General features: G+C 39.0%; 1 protein-coding gene across 20 annotated transcripts in view; it reads right to left on the reverse strand.

Annotated features, from left to right (window-relative positions):
• CACNA1C (calcium voltage-gated channel subunit alpha1 C) overlaps positions 1–23,777 on the reverse strand; it is a 490,018-nt gene that overhangs the window by 143,577 nt on the left and 322,664 nt on the right. For 18 of the 20 annotated variants that reach the window (XM_082047656.1, XM_082047663.1, XM_082047666.1 and 15 more), the window contains exons 8-9: positions 9,133–9,236; positions 2,733–2,905 (exon numbers count right to left, since the gene is read on the reverse strand). In XM_082047656.1, the coding sequence (XP_081903782.1) occupies positions 2,733–2,905; positions 9,133–9,236 (277 nt within the window). Of the gene's footprint in view, positions 1–2,732; positions 2,906–9,132; positions 9,237–9,613; positions 9,718–23,777 lie in introns of all 20 variants that reach the window. The other 2 variants (XM_082047665.1, XM_082047661.1) reach the window with 1 other exon arrangement.

Here is a 23,777-nt window from a genome sequence, read left to right on the forward strand (position 1 = left end):
GTAAGGTTCACAACTCTGCTAGATGGCGGCATGCATCCAGGTGTTCTGATTGGCTTTGGGGTTGGGGGGTTGAAACACTGCTCTCTACCGTCTGTATCCAGAGGCTGTTTGCTTTCTTACCAAAGGACGGCAGCAAAGAGACCTTTACTTCCACAGTCAAAAAAGCCTGTGGTGGGAAGAAGGCCAAGGTACAGCACTGGATAGCACACCAAAGGATTAATTTGGCATTCATAGATGCAGGCCATAGGTGCTAAGACAAATACTGCTATCAACAGCATGCTCTAGATGGAGCACACACGTCAGAATAACAGGCATAGAGTGACTCGTTTGCTTGTCTCTGCTATTATCTTGTGCAGAGACTTGTCAGCATGACCACCTTCCTTCACATCCTGAGCAATTCCTCTCAACGAGGTGTAGAATCATAGGATGTCCTGAGTTGGAAGGGACCCACAAGGATCATCAAGTCCAACTCCTGTCCCTGCATATGACAAACCCACAGTTCACACCATGTGTCTGAGGGCATTGTCTGGTCTCTTCTTGAATACCACATAGTCTAATTGCTGTATAATTCCACTGTATAGCACTATGCATTGCAGATATCTGTTCCCAAGCCTGGTCTGTCATGTAACAAAAACTGTTAGATGAAGCCACAGTGTCATAGAGAATGATATGCTCTGTACTTAGGGACTAGTTTGCAACCACTGCCCTTAGACCTGAGACTTGGGGCCAACTGCACTGAGGACAGTGTATTCATTAATAGTTCAGAAAAGAAATGGGTAACAAGTCAGTTTGCTAATAGTATGTAATTCTGTCATTAACAGCCAATGGTGAGAAACTGTAGAGAACTTGTCAGATGTAAAACGACTAATTTTATAAACCATGCCTTACAAAACTCGCCTTATTAAACTGAATAGGAAGAACTCAAAGCAACCTGAAGATTTTTTTCAGTTCTTAACATCATCACCCATAAAAGGAGCTTATTAGCTCAAATCTAGATTAACCCCACCCCACAGCACATGCAATGAATCTACAGCTGACACATCCCAAAACTCTTATGTCACCATTATGTCTGTATTAATTGAAAAGGTAAAACTTCAAATCTGCTAGCAACCAAGACAGGTTCTCATCACACTACCTTAGCAGTATAGCTACACTTCTCTTTAGGAGGCAGGTCCCTAAAAAGAAATGTGATAAAAATGATCCAACTGAAGTTAAGGGAAAGCCTTCTGGTGACTTCAGTGGAGTTGTGTGTCAACCCAGTCCTTGGCCTCCCCATTCAGATGACATAAAGGTAAACCAACCAGAGACCATCACAGTGATGTTTTTGTTTGTTTGTTTTAAATAGGAAATTCTGTCTACAAATAAATTAATTTGAATCACCATACATCACCTGCCATGTATTACATGGCACATAGTAGCAAATTTTGTCGATTAATAAGAAATTAATTTCTGAGTGATTACTGAGGTTAAATTGTGTAAGTAACCTGTATGCCCTGTGAAGCACCAACATAAAAATAAAAATAATAAAAATTTGGGGAAAGTCTGAGCAAGTTACCCTGGTGACCCCTTCAAGTCCAGAAACCTGAGTGTCATGGGTATCACCTGATATTAATGACCTTACGTTTTCTTTTCTAAAGTAACTTAAATATTCCATCAGCAACAAGGAGGAGTGCTTCCTCCCCAAAAGATCATGAACACCTGATACTAATAGTGCTTTATTCTTTAGGCACAACTTTACCATGTCCAATTTTCCTGTTACTAGAATATACGTTTCTAATTGGATCATTCAACGGATTTTGCTTATTTGGTAGGATGGGAGATCTCCAAGGAAATGTTACATGTCTTCCAAAATCAAACTAAGGAAATGCACATTTCAGGAATGAAAGCAAAGAGTAGAGCCAGTGTTCATTAATTGTGTAACTGTCTAAAGGTTCCAACTCTGACATTTCCCAAGTGTGGGACCTGCAATGGCAACTGGTATGTGTTTCTGAAATGTTACATAGCCTGTGTTGGTAAAAGAGGAGGTGGAAGGAGGAGATTCAATGCAGGTAATGAAATGTGGGGAATCATTGTTTTTTTCAAGCCCTTCCTTCTTCAGGTTTTCTACTAAGAAGAGATAGTTGGTGAATTCTCACTTTGTGCAAACATCTTCTCAACCCCAGAACAAAAGAGTAAGAGATAATTCCCTTACAAGAAATGTCTGAGAGCTTAATTCCAGCCTGGCAAAAGCAAACACAATTCCGCTGACTTCAATGGAGTTACAGATGGCTCACTTAATGTACAACAGGGCTGATTTGGCCCTTCTCCCATACTGTAGCACTGATTTGCCTAGAAACCTTTGCTTTCTAAGTAATTAACCATGTGTCAACAGCCTGCAACACTGAACTGCAATTAAATAAATGAATAGAAGACAGATGTATATTTTTAAACTTATCCTAGTAGTGGACTTCTAACAGTAAGTATTAATCCTTTTCCTGTTTAATATCAGGATCTTCCATCAGTAGCATAGACAAGAAACTGAGGATCTGCACAACAATATAAAATATTGTACATGCATTTCTCCCTCCCATAGTTTCCTACAGAAATTAAACTGGAATCATGTATAAGCACAGTGAATGTCTCAGGAAGATCCTGTTCTTCTTTATAAGCCATCTCAGCACTACAGCAGGTGGGCACAGGCTCCCTTGCTAAAAGCACAGAGAGACAGAGAGACACAGAAGAAAATTGCTTACTGTTTCGAGGCTTCTCCTCATCAATGCCTTCATCTTCATTTTCTGGGTCAATATCTTCTGCTTGAGTTATCCAGTCTAAGTATCCCTTCAAATCCTCCTCTAGCTGTTGCTTTTCCCGTAACTTCTGGAAATCGCCCCGAGCCTTAGCCTTCTCTCTTTCTTTGGAAAACTCCCTAGCAAGAGGGAGGGAGGGACAGGACAAGGGCAGAGGGAAGGAAGAGATTGAAAAACAATGGGTTAGACTGATTTCCATTAGAAAGTCTCCACATCCTGTGTAGCACACCCAGCTTTCTCTACTCTTTCAAGATGGACACAAGAATGAAGTATCCTCGCTAGATACACATGTAAAAACAGCTGGAGTGCCCACATTTTTACCAATGCTTAGGAAGAGATGAATACCTTTTTTTTATCCTTTCATTCTCAACATTTGATTGACAATTCAAATAAAACACATATGTAACATTTATGTACAATACCATACAGTTTCTAATATTCTTTACCACTTGATAATCTCCAACAGTTGTCCATAAATACCTATATGAATAATGATTATTCGATGATGAACTGTTTGACAATAGTCTGACATCTGGAGAGGGAGATGGTGGCTCTAACTTTTAGCCAGGTTTCAACCTGTTCTTGTGATTATACGTGCCATCATAACTAAAATGGGCTAATTGTAAGTGTAATTAATGGTACTCACAATTCTGTACACAATTATGGGCAATTTCACCCACAGTACTGGACAATACAGTTGAAAAATCAGACCTCAATGTGTTACTTCAGACTTTCAGCATTCAGGGCTGTTATCTGACATGAAACATATTTTTCAAATCTTAAATTGGGTAAACGAACTTGACATATTCTACCAGAAAGTGAACTAGGGTAGACATTTGATAGTTTTGTGAAAGACTACTACTGGGAATATAGCCTTAAAACAGAGGGCACAGGAATAAGTATTTTGTGTTGCTTAGTTATGAAACCGGGTGCTCATTTTGCCTTCTTTTTGCCTGTGGTGCCGTTTTTCCCTCTCTTTCAGAGACACCTATAGTGCATTATTTTTTTCTGGAAATGCTGACCTACCTCTGTTTAGAGATTCTCATGTGGTTCTAGACCAGGTTTTAGTGCTTGTATTTTAAAAAGTAAGCTTAATGATTGTGAAAAGTGCTGGCCCAAGAGTACTTAAGCATTAAGTCTTATATCTGCTGAAACAGATTGCTACACAAGGCACGCACAGCAGATAGAAATGAGAGGTGCAGTCATTCTCTCCAATGTATTATCCATTACCCTTGCTGATGACTGTCAGCAGTGACTGGATTTAAAAAATGAAATAAAGCTAACAAAAAAACCCCAAACGACCTAATATTTGCCTTAGGTTTGCTCCTGGGGAAAAAAAAAAAAAAAAAAAGAGAGAGAGAGGAAAACTACTACTAATTTTGGTGGCATAATATTAGGATTATGAAAATCCTACCCAAAATGTTAGTGAGTTTCTAACAGTGATGATGAAGTACTTCACTTCCCTTCTGTTTTGTCCAAAACGCACTGAAAGATTTCCATTTACTTCATGGGCTTTGGGTCAGGCTTTTATTATTATGAGTTCTGCACAAAACCAGCACTGCAGCAGAATGAAAGTAGGATGATGCCTTCATTTCAAGACAAAATATGTGACGAAGTATGCTTATGTGGTCATCACCCTGTCACAATGCCCTAAGGTAGATCACAGTCAACCCTGGGACCAGACTTAGTCACAAAGCAGAAACAGCTATTGCAAGCACAGCAAGAGTGAAAAATATTTTTTTCTCAGAAACAAACAACTCCCCAACAATAACAATAAAAAAAACTATGAAAAGAAATTTTAAAAAATCCAGTCAATACCAGTTATTTTTTCTGCTTTGGTTACATCTTTCCTCTGGGTCAGACATAGTGCCTTATCAAAACTAATGAATTGATGGTCTCTCAAAAAAAGAAGTCACTGAAGAAGACTTTATTATTAAGCCTGTTTGATAAATCAATTCCCAATATTTTAATTTTTGGCTCCTAAAATGGTATTTTAGACTCTAGAACAAATGGGTCCACTTTTGAAAGGGACTGAGCTCTCAACTCCAAGTGAGAACTATTTAGCTTTGCATGGATTTAACTTGAAAGGGCTGTTTTAGAAACTGAAGTGGAAAACATCATGAAACAGCCCAGCTTACAGAAAGTGAAATTCCTACTGTGCACTGAAGTGGATCATTTATGTTAGATGCATCTAAGCTTTGTGTCTACTTGGGTCTTTTTAGTCCCCACTTACTGTCTCTCCCAGATAGGACTCGGGCTGGGCTGAGAACTGACTAAACCAGCGTGACATTTTAGCTTCATGCCTTTGCACTGACTGTCTGCACAGGAGGGAACTTGTTACCTAGCTTTTTAATGGCACAACTGAAAATACTTTGGTCATCTAGTCTAAATGATTTGCAGTTGCACATCTCTTTTGTCTGTACAGTGTATGATATTCCACATCTCAGATGACTCTACAAAGAAGAAAACTTATTTAAATTATCTATTCCTGTGCTCCACCGAGAACAGGTGGCTCAGGAAATTGCTTGTGCAATTTAAACCACATCCCATGTGGAATGCCAGCCTGTACTTGGGCAAATGTGGTTCATGATAAAGAATTACTACCAATGGTCATTTACCATCCCATGTGAAATGAGTTTGTGACCTCAGTCCAGTTCCTATTGCAGGCAGGTGTGCACATTACTTCTGCCACCATCACAGTTGGCAATAAAAGGTCATTGTTTGCAGTTTCAGCAGGGAGGCCAAGGACCAAATAAGCTTCCAAATGGAAATGCCATCTTGAGTCTGGACATGGCCTTTTCAAAAAAGATTGCAATATCACATCAGGATAAGGTCGACAAAGGCTTTCAGAACTACCAAGCAATCTATCTCTTGTCAGTGAACAAAAGAACATCAGTTTAAGAGTCAGTGAATCTAGTTGTTTTTAGCAGAATTCAGTTTGTGACACTTCCCTTTGCCTCTCATAGGAAATTATAAGACACACCTGCCAATGGTAATACCAAAAAGCAGAGTATTCTGGAGAGATGTTTTCTCTGTGTGGGGTTAGAGTCGGTCAAGATTATAAATATAAACACCCAGCTCCGTATTCTATGCTGTTCCAGAAGAAAATTTTTTGTACCCATCCTGATGATGAAATATAGGTAATTCTTGTCTATATGTGATCACAACATGATCCCTTCCTTTTAGAGGAGTGATGGAAAGAGAGCAAAACAGCAGATGTCTAGCTGTTCAAAACTCTTTCTTACTACTAAAAGTGCAATGCAAGGCTTCAAACTTCATCTACCCTGACAAGTACACCAAGGAATGCGAAGGCTGGAAGAGGAGATGGAGGAGATGGAAGACTGGGAAAAAGTCTTGAAAATCCACAAAAACTGCTCGAGGAGGAGATACAACAATAGACAGCCTTCCATTTACTCTTACTTCTTCCTTGGCAGTAAGAGCATCCAAAGCAGCCAAATGAGCTTTCCAGGATCCTCTCTAACAAGAAGGAAAGGCTGTTCTCCTGCCTCCATGAGAAGTAGCTAGTAACTAGGTAACTGCTTGTTTGGCTTGAGTCCTGTGATTTGGATCACTGCTAGGCAAAATACAAAAGAAATGTAAATCAATATGCTTAGGTAGTAGCTCTGAAAGTTGAACCCATACTGTCCTTCTTTTTACCTCAGTAACTGACTGAAACAGATAACACAGATGTGAACATCTCTGATCTCAAGAGACCTCTAAGAGGGACTTCACTATTCACAGCAATGATCCGAAATCCTTTCGCATGAACTTCAGGAGATGTACTGTGTGATCTTCTGGCTGGGTATTTCCTTTGGAATACATTTATATTGGGCTCAGTGAAGACAGGAAGAGGATTATAGCTCTACACATAAATAATCTGTCATACTATTTAGTTTAGCATGTGACTAGTAAATTCACCAGAAGGACCATGAATGGATGACATACCTGAGGAAAAACAAATTACAGATGAGCTCCTTAGGCAGAGCACAACTCAGCATTTGATTTTGCAGGTGCAATCAAAGTGTCTTTGTGAGTACAATTAATTATACTTACGTATTCAGAAGTGATTGAAAAAACTAAGCTAATCTGTCATTGATGAAGTCTACCTACACAACATGCTCGGTGAAGTTCCTGAAATAAATAAATGGGAAGAAATCACAGATGCCCAGAATGGATGTACAAGGATACCCAGGAATACTGCTTTTTATCTACATAGAATGCAAAGGTGGATCATCTACATAGATCAGACTAATAGCAAGTCTCTCAAAAAAGCTGAATCTGCAAAGTGAAGATACTTTGCAACTCAGCAGAATTTAGAACTGCTTTAGAAAGTTAATTGTTTAAGAACTGCTTATTTAGTCCAAAGAAAATTTGGAACATTTCTCCCACCATTTCTGTGGTTTTTTTCATGGATTCTTAAGCTTCTTTTTACTTTTCTCCAGTTGGGAAAAAATTTGCAGAAACAGTGCAGCTGTCATAACACTGTGAATACAGCCAGAAAGAGTGACTCACAGCTTAAACAAGGTGAACTTCATCTTTGATTTCAGTTCTCTCTACAGACTGTTTCCATCTCTTAGCACTAGCTGTGGTGGTCTAGCTGCAGTATTGTCAGGAGGTGGAAAATCAAGGCCTCAACACACTTTCTTGAGTTGAAAAATGAAAGAGAGGGGAAATTCAATTCTTAAATATGTACAGACACAAATCTGAGTGTGGGTAAATTGAATCAGCACTGCTTCAACAGTATGCACTCCTCAGGGCTGGGCTCACAAGCACGGTTCATCCAATTAGGTACTATATAATCTTTAATGACTATCTTATATGGTTCTTGAGTGAACTTCTGATACAACAGATCACTTTCCCTCTGTCAGCTGGTCATCATCCTCCATTACTGCTGACATCCTCACCTGCTGATCAGAGTATCCACTTGGAGAAATGAGTAGCTTATGTTTTAAAATTGTACCGAGACTATCACTCTCCAGATGTCCAAACACAGACTATTGCCTCACACTTCATTACCGGAGATTTCTTCCTTCTCCAGTTACTGCTTGGAAACCCTTCTCTCTGCATCAGCTCTCTTCTGCTTGTCTCCTTCAACGGAGCAATGAAGACAGTATTAACACCTCCTGTAGATCTGCTTATTACCTGTGCCTTTGCAGGATGGCCAATGGTGGATCTTCTTCTCCAGTCCTACTACTGCCCCCTTCCTATGTTGTTGGCCCAAGTACTGAGGACATAGTTTTTGTAAGGCATCAAGTTCTTTCTTCTGCTCAGAGATCATTTTCCCTCTCTTATGATTAAAAGACAGGGGACTCAGGGCTCAGGCAACAGGTACATGCTCTGACCAAATTTATTTAGAGCTCATTAAGAGGCAGGATGTTAGAAACAAAGAGAAAGAGGATGCATGAATGTCCTCATATCATATTTATCCAGGTACACAGAATGGCTGTAGGCACCCGGTCATGCCCAAATATGGAATTAGAAGCCTAATTCTAGGAGAACTTAAAAAAAAAATATTGCGAGGAATGTTTGCTGGCTTGATTCCTCTAATTATGTGGCTCCCCAGGTGCAATAAAGTTTTCAGCTACTGGGGACAATATCAATTGTTTTTAATCAAAGATACTAAAATGATGCTTTTCAGTGATGGTTATGCTGCAGAACTGAAATACAGCTAAATGTCTAGATGTCTTAGGGTTGCATAAACACCAGAAGGAATTATCCTGCTTCTCTCTTAATCCTTAGAAAAGGTCAGAGGGAAATGACCTTTTCTCCCTGCGCCATGCTAGGCTTGTAATCTGCACAACAGTTTCTTCTGCTTATTGAAGAAGAAACGTGCCCAAGACACTCTCCAGGGAAAATAGTCTCCCATAAGGCTGGGCTTCAGAGATACTAAGCAATGTGAAAAATTCTCATGTGAGAAGACATAATTTGGCAGAAGTCTCATCCCACAAATGTGAAGTGAATTGTTTCATGCTCTCATTCCTCCTTCAGTCCCACTGACTCTTCCAGAGATTTTACTGTGATCCCCTCCTATGGTGAATGGTGTGCTTCACCCACAGGGGAGCAAAGTGTTGTCCTCTTCCCACAGAGTACAGGTAGAGCTTTTAGGTAGAGGAACATGTTAAAGGCAAAAAGTTGTCTTATATTGCTTCGATTTAGTCAAAAGACTCCTTCCATGCCATTAGGAATGCCGTATTTTGCTACTGGCACAGCAATAGCCTCAGGCTTTTATTAAGGCTCCTGATATCAACCCGCCACTGCCTGTTGTTTTAGTAACCGGAAAGTAAGAATAGAAATACAAATTTGAAAAAAATAAACAATAATAAAACATTTTCCTGGTACTGCTTACCCGCTAAGTACACCGAGAACCAAGTTAAGTACAAAAAATGACCCTATGATGATTAGTGTAACAAAATAGATCCAGGGCCAGTCCCTTCCTATGGCATCATTGACCTGGAAGAGTGGAATGATAATTAGTGAGACAAGCTCAGATTCTGAGCATTGCAAGGCTCCAGCCAAAGAGATCCCAAGTCACCAGCAATAAGATTTTCAATAGCCAGTTTTCTGGAAATTTATGACAGGTTAACGTTAGCTATCTCTAATGCCCTGAAGTTGAATTTCTTTGTCAGACAACAACACCTTGTTTGTTACCTGTATTGTTATTTGCAATGTTTGAACATTTTTTTTCAAAATATTTTAAAGCTGATATGAAACTTCCTTGGATTCAGATTTTTAATTCCTCTGAAAGAATCCTGGTGACAGGGAACAACCCTTATTATGGAGTCTTGCCCTATAGCATTGGAAAAAGGACACCAAAACTGTCAGCTTACCCGCTCAACACACCAAGAACCAGATTTAGAACGAAAAAGGATCCAAAGATGACCAGACTGACAAAATACACCCATGGTAACTCATAGCCCATAGCGTCCTGCATCTGGAAAGATGAAGGAAAGTTAGAAGACAGAGAGGGAAAGCAGAAATGATCAGGCAAAGGAACAGATGGAAAGGTTTGTAAACAGAGCCTGTGGTTGGTTTACACATAATCATAGCAAGTGTTTGTGTATGTTCTTTCTGATGTGACTTTGATTGCTTTTTTTCCTCTAGCAGTTTCCTTACCGGCAGTGATTAATGTAAGCTGAGATATAACCATGTGCCATACTAGCACTTTGGATGCTCGGGGTTGCAGACTGTCAGTTTCTGGACTTCACACACAGCACCACATGGGTCCACCCAACAACCTCTAAACTTCTATTCTAACCACTGCACACACACGTGATTCTTTGCTGCCAGTGAAAATATCGCTGTTTTTTTGCCAAGCACTGCCAGAGTGTGTTGTCAGATCACATTTACTTCCCATCTGTAGCACGGATACACGTACCTTAGAGGGGAGCATGTAGTAACTGTGGGCAAATATTAATCTTTCCCTGGCAAGGCTCTGGTCATCTTCACAGTTTCCCACAGTGAGGGCAGTAGCTGTGTGCTTTTGAGGAAGATTCTTTCAAGGCCCACCATGTCCTGACCTGTTCAAATGTTTTCTAAAGCTTTCTCACAAACTTCCTTTCTCCCTTTGAAGCATAGATCTCTCCTTCAAAATGTGATTTCTACACAACTGAACACTCAGAGGCTTTGAGAAGGTAAATTGAATGACATGAGCATAGGTCTTGCTTTCACACTATGATATGAATCTGCATTTGAAGCAGGCAAATTACTGTTTTAGCACCAGAACCTGTATTACGTGTAGAGCATTTTGTATATATTCTAAAAGCATCTTGTACATAAACACGATTTTATATTGAAATCACCTTCACAGGTCAAAATATTGGAAAGTTGTTGAGTACTTTAACAGAATGTCACTTTCATGAAGGTATCAAAAATATCAGTCTCTTCTTTATTTTAATGAACAATTATCTCCTGAGCCAGACATAACCACCATCTCTTTCTTTAATGATGCTAACATTTTCAGGAGCACTACCAATGGTTTATGAACATAAATTGCAGACTTGAAAGTACCTAAAATTATAAAGCAGCCCAAGTTCATTTGTTTATCATGCTTTTGAAAATCTTATGTTGTCCTCTCCTTCCAGGAAAATGCACTCTGCTTTGCAACCTAAGCATTTGTTGTGATCACAGAAGAAATGTTCTTCCGTACGTGGGCACTGAGACACACCTCAGGGGAGGCGATCTGACTCAAGATTCATAGCAACTCAGGAAAAGAATTTCGGACCTTCAGTAAGACAAGGCAGGACAGTAACACTAACATAATCAGTTCTTTGTGGATGGAAGTCTGTTACTGATTTTTCCTTCAAAGTACTGTCACCAAAGTCCTTGTCTGGCAATAGTCCACAGTCAATGGGCTGATCCAGAGCTCTATCTTGGAGCTCCTTCAGCTGTGACTGAACTAAAGTAGACTCATTAAAAAGTAAACTCAAAGCCTGCCCCTATGAAAACAGTTAATCAGCTCCTTCCTCACAGGATTAATACATTTGGTGGTCAGAAGTGGGGGCCTGAACAACTCCCTTCAGGAATTCAGGAGTCCCTCTATCATTCCCTAAGCATATTATCCAGTTTCCCTTTGAATACTTGCACAGAACTGTTCAGTTGGTTTATAAATAATACTGATTATTCTTTATGTTGGCAAGCTAGATTTCATTCCGCATGACCAAAAAGTAGACACCTCTAGTGTGAAACACATCAGTGCTTTATAGAGACCAAAACATCATGGTGAATGAATATGGAAGCAAATATTCACCTGAAATCACAGAGGAGAAATCAGGCAGGCAAAACGTAACTACCTAAGCTGGAATTGAGTAAAGAAATGAGACCTAACATACTCCCTTTTCTGTAAAGAACACCACTACCTATAAAAAGCAATCCCCACAAACAGTAAGTATGGATGACTTTGAAAAACTGTTAGAATTTACCAGCACAGGCACAATGATGACATGACTTCCTTCTAATTATGATAGATGGTAATAAATAAGCCTCAGCTGTACAGTATTTCTCTATTGACAAGTCTTTTTCATCAGCTGGAAAAGCAGAACTTTGTAAAGCTGTGGTACAAGTGAATCCTAAATAGCAAATGCCAGGGTGCGGGGTACAGAATTCAGGTGCTTGTCCTTTTGTACAAATCTGTCAACGAGAAATTTCTACAAGGCAAGAAGCTTCCATCATGGCCAGGTAAAACATATAAAGAGACTATAGCGTACTCTGGCTATTCCCAATGCCTGCACAATTGCATAACGATTGTACAAGCTAGCATCAGCACAAATTAGTCCTGAAAAACAGACCTGCATTCTGCTACAGCAGAGCATTTGGGACTTCTCAAACTGAACATTTAGGAGGTCAGCTTTTCATCTCCTTTTTATTGCCCAGTCAAACATGTAACAGAGAGGCAGAGACAGTCACAGCTTCTCAAGAAGCCATCAGTATTTATCAGACAACTGAGTACTTACTGTCTCTCTGTTGCTGGACTCCCTATGTTTGATGCTCTTATATCTCATTTTCTTTAGTAGAAGACGAGATTATTTCACACATTGTGGGACTGAGCCACAGGTGACAGGAATGTATACGCTGATATAACATCAGGTATTTGGTAAATAGTGTTTAAAAAAATCCCTTTAATAGGAGACAGTACATTGTGAGCTTACTATTTGCTCTTGAACAACATCTGCAGGAGAAATGCAGAGATACAGGCTGCCTGGCAGAAGTTGGGGTAAAATAAACATACAAAAAACCAACAAAAAACCCCAATAAAAAAACAGATTTACAGATTTCTTCAGAACAGCAATAGCAACATATCAACATTTTAGAAATACTAAATTATTGACTAAGATCACATCATTCCAAATATCTGGAAATGTGTCCTTCAAAATGGAAGTATCCTAGAAGTCCAGGATAGACTGTCCTTAACTAAACAATGCTCTCCATAAAATCATCATTAAAAACATTGCACCTGTGTTTGATTGAAACTGCTTACTGGAAGCTTATCATCATTCTGTGAATATGTAGCTATTAATCATGTGTGTATGCATAGACATGGCCTGTTGACTGCAGCCGGAGGCTTTTTCTGCAAACATAACTTAGGTGGTACAGTTGATTTTCTCCTAATTATGCTATTGAAATGGAGAGGCTGCAGAGGGTCATGACAAGATCAGAAGGAGTGTTACCATTTACATACTACTGAGTGCAGAAAATGAGATATGCAGCATATATTTTGTAGTGTTGTCTACAGTAAACACAAGAGGGTTCAGTTATAGGTTACCTTTCTAGGACAGACAAGTACAACTCCTGATACACAGTTCAGCTCTCTGGTCACTGACTGTACTTCTTCTCCCTGAGTGCTTCTTATTCTCAATAGGAATCTCAACAGAAAAGGTGGATCATCTTCTATAATAAATATACAGTTCTGAACAAAGACTATCAGTGTAGGTCTGAATTATAATATTCCAGCTACAGTAGTCAAGGAGATTGCAACCTCATGTCAACTTAAGCACGTATCAGACAACTGTTAGGCACAGCACTGGTTGGAATCTGCAGATTGTAATTTATGGAAATAATTCTGCTTTCTGAGTCAAACTGCCTAACCTTTCTCAGCTCACATCTCAACACAGCTCACTACTCTCAAGAGTGAGAAAGCTGGTACATTTCTGAACATTAATATGTCATCTCTCAGCGACCTGAGATAAGGGTCTTAGATTCCTTCTCATGTTCTCATACATACTCTCTCCTGCACTGTGGGGACATCATTTTGGCTTAATACGCTTCAGCTTTCCAACCTGCAAAGTGGGATATTACCTTGCCTTACTGGGTCCTGAAAAGAAACCACTCAGCATCATGATGAGAAAATGGTATTTCAGCATATTTGAAGTCTGATGGACCTTGTGTACTGGGGAAGAGCTCTTCCTTTGTCAAGCATGCTTAACTGCTACAATGACTATGGCGTTTCAAGCTCCAGTTGAAAGACTTTCTCTCAATGATACAGATAATGTCCTAGAAACAACACCAAGATTTTTAATTCTGTAGTTTGCTGATTACAGCTACAACCAGCAGTTTCAGTAGAGGCCAAAGAACAAAAAGTCTGTTTATTTCTATAAACAGACCTTTGTGCCTCTGTCTTCTGGGTCTTCAGAACTAGGTGTAGACATATTAGTAAAGTCACAGGAGATATGCATGTTTTACCTGTTTAGAGATTTTTTTTTTCCCAGGGATAATAGTCTGGCACATTTTGCAAGTATCTCATTCATTACACAGGCATTGTAGTTCAAAGATAATGTCAGAGGCGTATTATCTAGTAAGATAACGGTTCAGCACCACCAAGGACATAGTGGAGGTCTTTCAGTCTCTTAATGGAAGGAGTAGACACAATTCACTAAATTCTTCTGATTTTACAATTCACACATCTACACCCTGACACTTTGTGCCACACATCTTTCAAAAATAACTGAAAGTTAAAGAAAAAGCTTAATCCATCACAGAAGAGCAGCAGTCACGGGAAAGCAGCAAGGTCAATTAAAAAATGAAGCCTGTCTTGTTCAGTGTACAATACTGGAGAGCTGAAGCTTGATGGAAAGTTAGCTAGGACACCAGGGCTAGTCTTCTGTTTCTTGAATGAATGGCTACTTGATTTCTAATTACTATTGAATGTTATGATAGCCTTCTTTAAATACAAGTCAAGTGCTTCAAGTATTCTATAATGAAGCGTATAACCTTTCATAGAGTAACATTAATCAAGAAGACAGAGTACTCAATAAAATTAAAGGGCAGTAAATTTGAAAATTTTGTGTAGAAATGCTATTTTATGCAGCCTACAACCAATCTGTGGAACTCACCTCCTCAGGAGATGATCTGGCCAAATGTAATGGTTATGGCCAGCAGCAAAATCTCTAGCTGAAACCTAGCTGTAATGATATGGGGAAATAAAATCAGAGAATACTGGGAGAAGGACTCAGCAGAAAGAAAAGGCAACACTAAATAGCCACTGAGTATACCTTATTGCTTGAAGTTTTCATTTTGAAAACCGGCTTTTTCAGGAAAAACACTTTCATAACTTTAAGGATGTATAGAAATTATTTCCTCAGCTTAGATCAAAGATCAAGAGATCTTCCTGACAGACATGGTTCAGGTGATATATAAAGGGCCATGCATACACTAATGTGAGATTTAGATATTTATTACTGATCAATTACTAAGTAAAGAGGTTTGGATTGATATATAAATTTTCCTTTTCCTCTCCCTCTTTCCTTCTCTTCCCATGAACATCTGGGTGAATGCATTTCACTTACATATGTATTCATGGAACTACAACTTTAAACTCCATGTTAAATGACACTAGAAACATTTTTTGTAATAGTATGACGCCCTGTTTTGCACTGTAAGGGAAAAATGCTTTCCCTATTTTTTTTTTTTTTTTTTTAATTGGAACTCAGGTATAAAACCAATTAAAATAAACAGAGGATGGAATTTCAATACTCACAGCTACAGCTCTATTTACAATATTAAATTAAAAAAAAAAATCTACAATATAGACAGTAAATCCTACATCTTAGGCAAGGACTATGTGCCCTAGAGAGGAAAGTACTCCTGCTCTTCAATTATTGTTTTGGCTTCCATTATATCTTCACGGTACTTTCATGATACTTAAAACTTTGTTTTGTTTCTGAAACTTCACAGACTGACTAAATGCCTTTCATTCATACCATCAGTGAACAAAAAAGGTCTCGTAAAACCAATGTAACCCTTCAGAAGTAATTAAGGGAGGGTGAATTTCCAAGAAAGTGTCCAGGTAAATTTGTATAGTGAAGAAGCAAAACTTCAAAAGATTCATTTGTTTATCTTTACTTTTGCTAGATATGATATGTCAACAGAAATAGCTGAGGAACCAAACATTCATCCCAAAAGAAAAAATGGGTATTGCTGGCAGCATCTAACTAACAACTGTAACTGGAAATAGCATGATTTTTGAGGCTGCTCTGCAAATAAAAAAGAAACTATTTGTTCAATGAATCATTCTCTACTGGTTGACTTCTCAGCTGCTGAGCTGATTTTGTCTTAGGAACAACTTGGCTCTGCAGTACTTGCAGTCTTTGCCTTGAAAACTCTTGCTAGTAATCAGAGAAGCACAGGACTTTCGATGTGAAGGTTTGACTCCTTTCTCTCTCATCTTCTCCTTAAAGATCTAAGGACACCTGAAAACTCTCTCTTTAGTGGTCATGCTCTTAAACAACTCTTAAGTAATTGGACTGTGACTACTGAGATCACAACACAAATAAACCAACCCCAAAATTTGCAAAAATTTAGAATTGTTGGTTGGCTCTGGTAGCAAATCTTGCACACTGTATTTTTCTCTGACCTCTGAGCAGCACACTGCTTGTGTTATACTGGTTTTTTCATGCAATACTTGTGATAAATACATTAATTTTTCCCCACTGTCTTTAATATTGCTTTTAATAAGGAAGTTACTCATAGTTATTCACAATTTCTAACTTTTTTTTGCAAAACTATAAATGCTTGAAAGAAGCCCCAGAAGTCTTACAATGAGGGGGCCCAAAACCGAAGGTACAGTAAAAAGGCACAGAGTACTTAAATTGATTTCCTGTATATGTCAGGCTCCATAAGCACTTTTTCCAACCTGGGGGGTAAACTATGGGATTGCTTCTATAGCACTGAAATCCTACATGTCCTGAATCTGCTGATATGCTTGGAGCTTCAATGATGTGAGGCTGCTGCATGTCATGTCAATAAACATATGAAAAGAGGACATTTTAATGTGAGAAATCCCTAGCTGGTCTCCACATACACCTCAAGTAAGTCCATACACAGCATGTATCCATCTGACTTCAGCATTCGCAGAAGGAGCAAGAAAAGGATCACGTTTCCTGTTACCCATCATAAAGCTGAATTCAGACTTCATGCATTATTATCCTAAGGTTGAAGATTCCACCTTGCAGATCTTTCAGTATTTAAAATCTAATTAATTGTCTTTGCTTGGTTGGTTTTTAATCCAGTACTCACGTATGTGCATAATTTAAGGCATACAAGTAATTCTGTTTAAGTCAATGGTCAATATTATTGTTACCAGCAGAAATGAACTAATATGCATAAGTGCTTTGCTTGACTAGGATGGGGCAGCAGATTGGGAGAAGTATATAATAAGGAGCTCATTTTCTGAAGTTCCCTGGGAAAAATTAGAAGTTTAATATACATAATGACTAAGAAATGACAAAGAGATATAAGCATTTCAGTCTAGACATTCTAGTGCATCACAAGAAATATTATAATTTATCTCGTGACCTGAAATGATCTTTCGGCCTTCCTGAGTCTTTAAGACAGGTGATAAGAAGCAGGAATTTAAGGTCTCAGGGCTGATTCAAGACAAAAGGACAGAGATGGGAGAAAAAAGATACAAAACTCCGAACCTTCTTATTAGCAAATTGTAAACCCTAAAATAAACTAGACTTATTTTTATGGTCTTAGGAACAATGGAATAAAATTGCTCCTGAATGGCTTAAGCAAAGGACTCCAGATGCCTTTGCTCTTATTCTGAGTAGGATTTCTAAACATCAACATTCTTATAGTCTTAAAGGGACTCCAAGCCACAGTTGCTTGTTATGACTGCTCTGAAATACTCTCCATTTTGTAACTGGCACGATCAGATGGATGCAAAGGAGAGACTGGAGAGTTCAACTCAGCTTTAGTCTGAATTGTTGACTAAGGAAAGTGTGGCACTTGATCAGTTGCTCCTGTTAAAGATAATTTGTTTTGACAATCACGTTTCTTTTGTTTTAAAGTACTGAGGAAGAAGGCAAATTTTAAGCTCATTTGTTCCCTGCAAGGAGTTATTTTTAAGGCTCTTCTTACTGTGTTACCTCAATCATAAAATTTTACAAATTCCATATGCGCATTCCATATGTACATATAGGCCTTTATTCTCTATGTGCACGTTCACATCTATAACCTTTTCTCACAGTCTCTTCATGAGAAAAGCAAGACCAAGCTGGATGAAGGCAAATGCACAGGGATACTGTACCAGGGCAGATAATGCTCCAGACAGGTTATTCTTCTATATGGTCACTGCAGGATAAAAGCAAATAATGTCATCAAGATTCATCACATGTGGGCAGTGGGAAGAATGATAAGATTCCCATGTGTACCTTGGTTGCCCAGTTGCTCTGTGTGTTGTGTAGTGATAGAAAGAGCAAATTAAAATTCCGCCCTGATCTAGAAATATTGACAATTTGTACAGAACTCTCTGCAGGAGCTAAATGGAGCCAATAACTGAGAAAGGATTGCCTCGGTGAGGACAACAGAAACAACAAGGGAAGACACTAGTTTGCAACACAGAACCCTTGAGAAAGAATCAAAGAAACTGTAGCAATGGAAAGTGAGTCCAGAAGAGAGAAGGGGAAGTGGGCAGGCAGATCTGAAAAGACGGAGTCTGCAGAGGTTGCTTTTTCAGCCCTGCTAAAAAAGACTATGTTGAATCTGCTGTACACGTCCTCACCCAAGTACACCTGCTCTGATCCAGGTGATTCGCAATTCCTAGTTTATTTTAGAAAAACTTTGGGTATAGTTACAGTTCATTGCTCTGCTACCTGATCTCCCTGACAAGAGGGTGAAATCTCCAGAAACGATCAAGATTCCCAAGTGAAAGCAGTGCTCAACCTCAGAGCCATGAGAGCACACGCTCCTGCAAAAGATATGTCTTGACTGCCTTGAACTTCTCAGGGAGACTGTGTAAAGGCAGGAGTCTGGCAGAAGAACCCTACCATTGATCCATCTTCAGTGTTCTGCCAAAGTTAGGTCCCTATACAGGTAACAGCACCCATTAAGGGTCTCCATTCTCTCACATGACACATTACACAAATGGGTTATCTTGTTGGGTGAATCTGCAAATTGCGGAAATATCATGCAGTGATCTCCAAAAACTATTTTGACTTGTGTGACTTAAGGCTGCTGCAACCTGTGCAAGAACAAAGTTAGAGCAGAAATCTAGAAGCACTGCCTTATAACCATGTCTGCGAACAAAGGGAAAACATGTAAAATAGCTGTTTGAACTTCTCTGAAACTAGACAATCACAATGGAATGGCATTTTGCTGTTATGTGAACTCCCTTCAGTGAAGACGACATAAAAGATATGAAGAAAACTGTATTGGGTTTCTGTTGCATACAGTATGTGGGAAGTGCATTGCTACCAGTAGAATTTGCCAAGCTTATTTCTTTATAACAGCACTGAGTCATATTTTCATCACTTATTAAATACTGGCCCCACCATTTCAAGGATGTGCACACTTTCTCAGCTGGGAAAGACTGTATGAAGTCAGAGACTCTTATTAAATATATCAGCTTTCAATCACCTAGTCCTTGATTACTGATACTGTATGCTGACATTAAATCCTTCCACTATGTTTTTTAGTCCCCAGTGTAGAACCACTGGACTCCACAACATTATTTCATTCTTTAGTAAAGTTCTATATTCATATTTCAGCTGGTTTTGGTCTGGGTGCACATTGTTTTTTGCAGTCAGCTGTTCTTTAACAGACTGAGCTGTTACAGGAAATAGAACGTCTGTCTGAGAGTAGGAGGAGAACTATAATGGGTATTTAATACCAGCAAGTCAAATTGTCTGTGGAACAAAATGATTGAGCTGAACTGTTTTTCCACTACAAACTATTCCTGTTGAAAATGCTTACTGATCCAAACCTCTGGGGCATGGTAGTTTGTGCTTTCCAGAGAGTTAGAGGGGCAATATAGACTTGGATGTGTTTATTAGTGTCTTAATTAAATCTGTAAGTTTAATTGGCCTTCACACAAGCTTACTGTACAACTTCAACTGAAAGCAAAGGACTCTGGCATTTGACTTCACCCTTTTCATTTCAAAACAGAGGAATAAAAAGTTAGGCTCTCCCTTGACTAAGAGAAAATAGCAGTGTTACTGGGTTTTGTTTTCACAGAGTTGCAAGAGTTGTTAGCTCTAGTAATGTTCCAAAGGGACATGGATTACCGCAACAAATCAACTATCTGAAAAGTGGATTTTGCTAACAAAATCTCAGCATATTAAATTTTATTAGTGCAAGTACCACTGGGAAACTCCTATAGTCAACTATACTAGAGGAGGGAAACCAGAAATAATCAGGAAGTTACCATTTACACCTCCTCTCATTCTACCTGTAGTCTTTGTGGTTTCTTGTTGGACGTCTCTGTTTTTCTGTGAAAACTGGAGGGGGCTACGTCACTCTGAAGTATTTTGGCAATACAGGGATTCTGAACTCCCACTGAAAACATTAATTACACAGCAAGAATTCCTTACATCACAGGCAAATTCTGAGCTCCAATAAGTCTCCTGCTTTGCCACCTCACTCTCCTTCTCCAAGTTTAAGATGTAAAAGAGAAAAAAAATAATATATTTCAATTTAGTATAGGGTAATTGTCCATATAATTTAGGATCAATCAGACTGTGTCTTTCACTGAAAACTAAGGAAGGATTACTGATATCATAATTGAATGCTTGTGGTTACTTCTGTCCATAGTTAGCCCAGAAAGAATGATTTTATCTGGTGTATTGGTCACCAGCAGTGTAGATGCCTTGATGTTGCAGGAACAAAATAAGCTAGAGGAGAAACACTTTCAGAAATGAAGGCCGAAGAAGGATTTTTTGCCATCATTTAGGCTGCATTAGTGTCCTGGCCAGTTCATTTCAGCTGTCCTCTCCAGTTTCAGCTGGATGAATCATTTCCCATAAAACCTGTAGCACTGCATGGAAAACACAGGCAGATTCACAACATTCTGTATCTGTGTTCCTGTACTTGCATGACCAATTCAAATGTCTTTTGCCAAGGTGTTAGCTCTAGACTAACCCCACCAAAGGCAGAGAACAGAATCTACGTTAGTGGAAGATCAGGACTCATCCTTCAGCATACAGAGCACATTGAGGACCTTGAGGGCAACACTGGAGAGAGATGAATGAAACATAAAATGAGTGCAGGTCTAAGCTGAATCTAGTGTTCCTAGAATAAAGTAGGGGTTAAATGAAATCACCCACTGATTTCAGCGTTGCCCCTCACTCTGAGTCACTGCTGTAGCCATGATAGCAGCCTAAGGTATAAATTTTTGGAACCAAACTTCCAAAAACACCTATACAATTTCCAATACAGAAATGCAAATAGACAACTAACTGCAATTGTAATCCCTCTGTGTAGGAATCTCAGCCGTATATTTGCATGGATGCATTTTGGATGTAATTTTGAGGGGGTCTGTTACCCCAGAGTGAAATATTGAAATTCATTTATTGTGAAGCAATCATGGAATCATTAACTAGTTTGAGTTGGAAGGGACCATTAAAGGTCATCTAGTCCAACCCCTGCCATGAGCAGGGACATCTTCAACCAGATCAGGTTGCTCAGAGCCCCGTCCAGCCCGGCCTTGAATGTCTCCAGGGATGGGGCACCTGCCACCTCTCTGGACAACAGGTTTCAGTGTTACACCACTCTCACTGTAAACAATTTCTCCCTTATTTCTAGTCTAAATCTATTCTCTTTTTGTTTAAAACGATTACCCATCATCTTATCATAACAGGCTCTGCTAAAAAGTTTGTCCCTGAAGTCTGATAAAGTAACTAATTCTGGAGTGTGCTGGAGCTGTTCCGTTTTGAGGATGTAAATAATTTCCTCTAAACTATTTAAACTATTCCCTCAAAAGTTTTTTGTTTGTTTGTTTGGAGTTTTTTGTTTGGTTTTGTTTGTTTGATTGGGTTTTCGTTGTTGTTTTGTGGGTTTTTTTGTTTGTTTCTTTGTCAATTTGTTTTTTTTTTTTTTTTTTTTTTTGTGGTTTTGTTTGTTTTGTTTGTTTTTTTTTAAATTCTGGCTCAGGTCATTCTGTCTGCATTGAGGCTGACTGTGTCATACAGACTAGCTGGGAGAGAGCAGGTCGTACACTGACCCAGGCAGAGCTCTTAAAGACTCTGGGCCCAGACTGAGCGGGCCTTCAGGACTTCCCACAAACATAGCCTGGTGTCTAGTATGCCAAGCTCTTGCTCTTGATCCATTCTGCTTGTTGATATAGGTGACTGACAGGACATTTTCCCTACCTCTTGACTGCTCAATAGCTGTCATAAATAGTGACATTACCTTTGCCTTCTTATTACGTCTCTACTCTTGGATCCTGAACAGTAAATCTACTTAGAGGAGATTCATGTCATTGATCCATCTTCAATGTTCTGCCAAAGACAGGTCCCTATACAGATAATAGCACCCATTAAGGGTCTCCATTCTCTCACATGACCCATTACACAAGCGGGTTATCTTGTTGGGTGAATTTGCAAGTTGCGGAAATATCATGTAGTGACCTCCAAAAATTATTTTGACTTGTGTGACTTAATCAGGATTTGAAATCAGGCCTCCAGAGGCAAAAGTCACAGAGCTTTACCTGAGTTGCCTTGTTCCTACGTAATTGTGTATGTTTTTTTTTTTCCCTTTAAAAGGAAAAGGTTGATCTTTGAAAAAGTAATCCAAAAGCCCAAAGGCTATTTAGCTACAGGGCTGATAGCTCTTTCATTACAGCTGCTGCAGCAGTACCATCTTTCACTGCTGCTCAGTTATTTAAAAACCTTTCATCTTTTAAAGGCTTTGGAAATTTCACTGCAAAAGAATAAAATGCTGATTTCAAGCATGAAAATATGCCCTAGGATGGTGGGTTTCCAAATCTAATGATTTCATTTTATCTTAGAACTCTGGGCTTTCCCTTCCCATCTCTGTTTATTTTGTATTTACATTTGCATGGCTGATTATCCAGAAAGGATTTTCTGCCTGTTTTACTATATTGCTGTCTTATAACCACTTCTATTTATCTCAGTGCAGACTGATAGCAAATTCTACCACAAGTATATCAGAACAGCACTGATTGCCTCGTGCAGGAATACACAAGCACATACTGTTCATAGATTTACATAGTCAATTAAGTCCTTAAAAATAAAGATAATGAAAAACAGTACTGTAAGCTGTAGATAATCACTACCTTCTTTACTAAGTGGAGGCATGACTGTCAATTCTTTCTTCACACTTGATCAGTATATCCAAGTTTCCTTTTTAGCCAGTTCCAAATCTACGATTTTGCTAGAAGTCCAGTCTACATTTTAGATTATGAACCCAGTTTTCAGTTGTGAAATCACACCTGAAAGTCTCAAATAAAATGTACAATATCTAGAACTTATAGCACACTGCTAATAAACCTTCATCTTACAGGCACACTAGCCACTCACAGATATTGTATAAGCACTAGGTGTTCACTGGATAAATTACTATCAAAGAGCCTGAATGAGGTGCAATTGCATTTTTGGCAGACAAGACTGCCCCTTCTCTTTTTCTTGCTGATAAGACCAGCAACATCAAGTAGGCAAGATCAGGACAACGTCTAGGACTGACTTCTTCTAGATATACTTGAAAAATTCACAGCATGTATGTTCTGTGGTAAATATTCCCTTCACTAAGTCCTAAACCCTTCATTTTCTACTTCTGGACACTTTGCATCTCTAGGGAGATGTGCTCAATAGTGGTTTTAGGCCTCCAATTTGGGTGTAGTTCAGAGGACTGGAGACAGTTCTAGAGGAAGCCAGAGACACAACTAAACTATATGCTTATGGTGGTACGACCACTGAGTCCTCAGGTCCTGCTCAGGCAGTAATCCCACTGAAATCAATGAGTAAAGCCAATATTAGTGGACCAATTCTCTTCCCAGATAGGAAAGGCTTATTGCTCACAGCAAGATTGATGAGGGCCTGGTTGCGTTTCCCTTTGTCTTCCAGACAAGGTGTTTAAATAAATTTAACTCAAAATAAACATGAGTTTTATAAATAGTCAGTTCTAGAGCCACCATTTGTGTTTTGGGCTTGGGCATATTCCCCAGTCTTTATTTTTCCCAGGGTCTAGATAGTGAACCAAAGCCCATTATTTGCGAATATGTCTAGTGGATTATGGGTTCAAACTTAAAAACTCTGAAAACTA

The sequence above is a fragment of the Streptopelia decaocto genome, assembly GCF_964273445.1.
Source record: "Streptopelia decaocto genome assembly, chromosome: 1".
Taxonomy (NCBI): Eukaryota; Metazoa; Chordata; class Aves; order Columbiformes; family Columbidae; genus Streptopelia; species Streptopelia decaocto.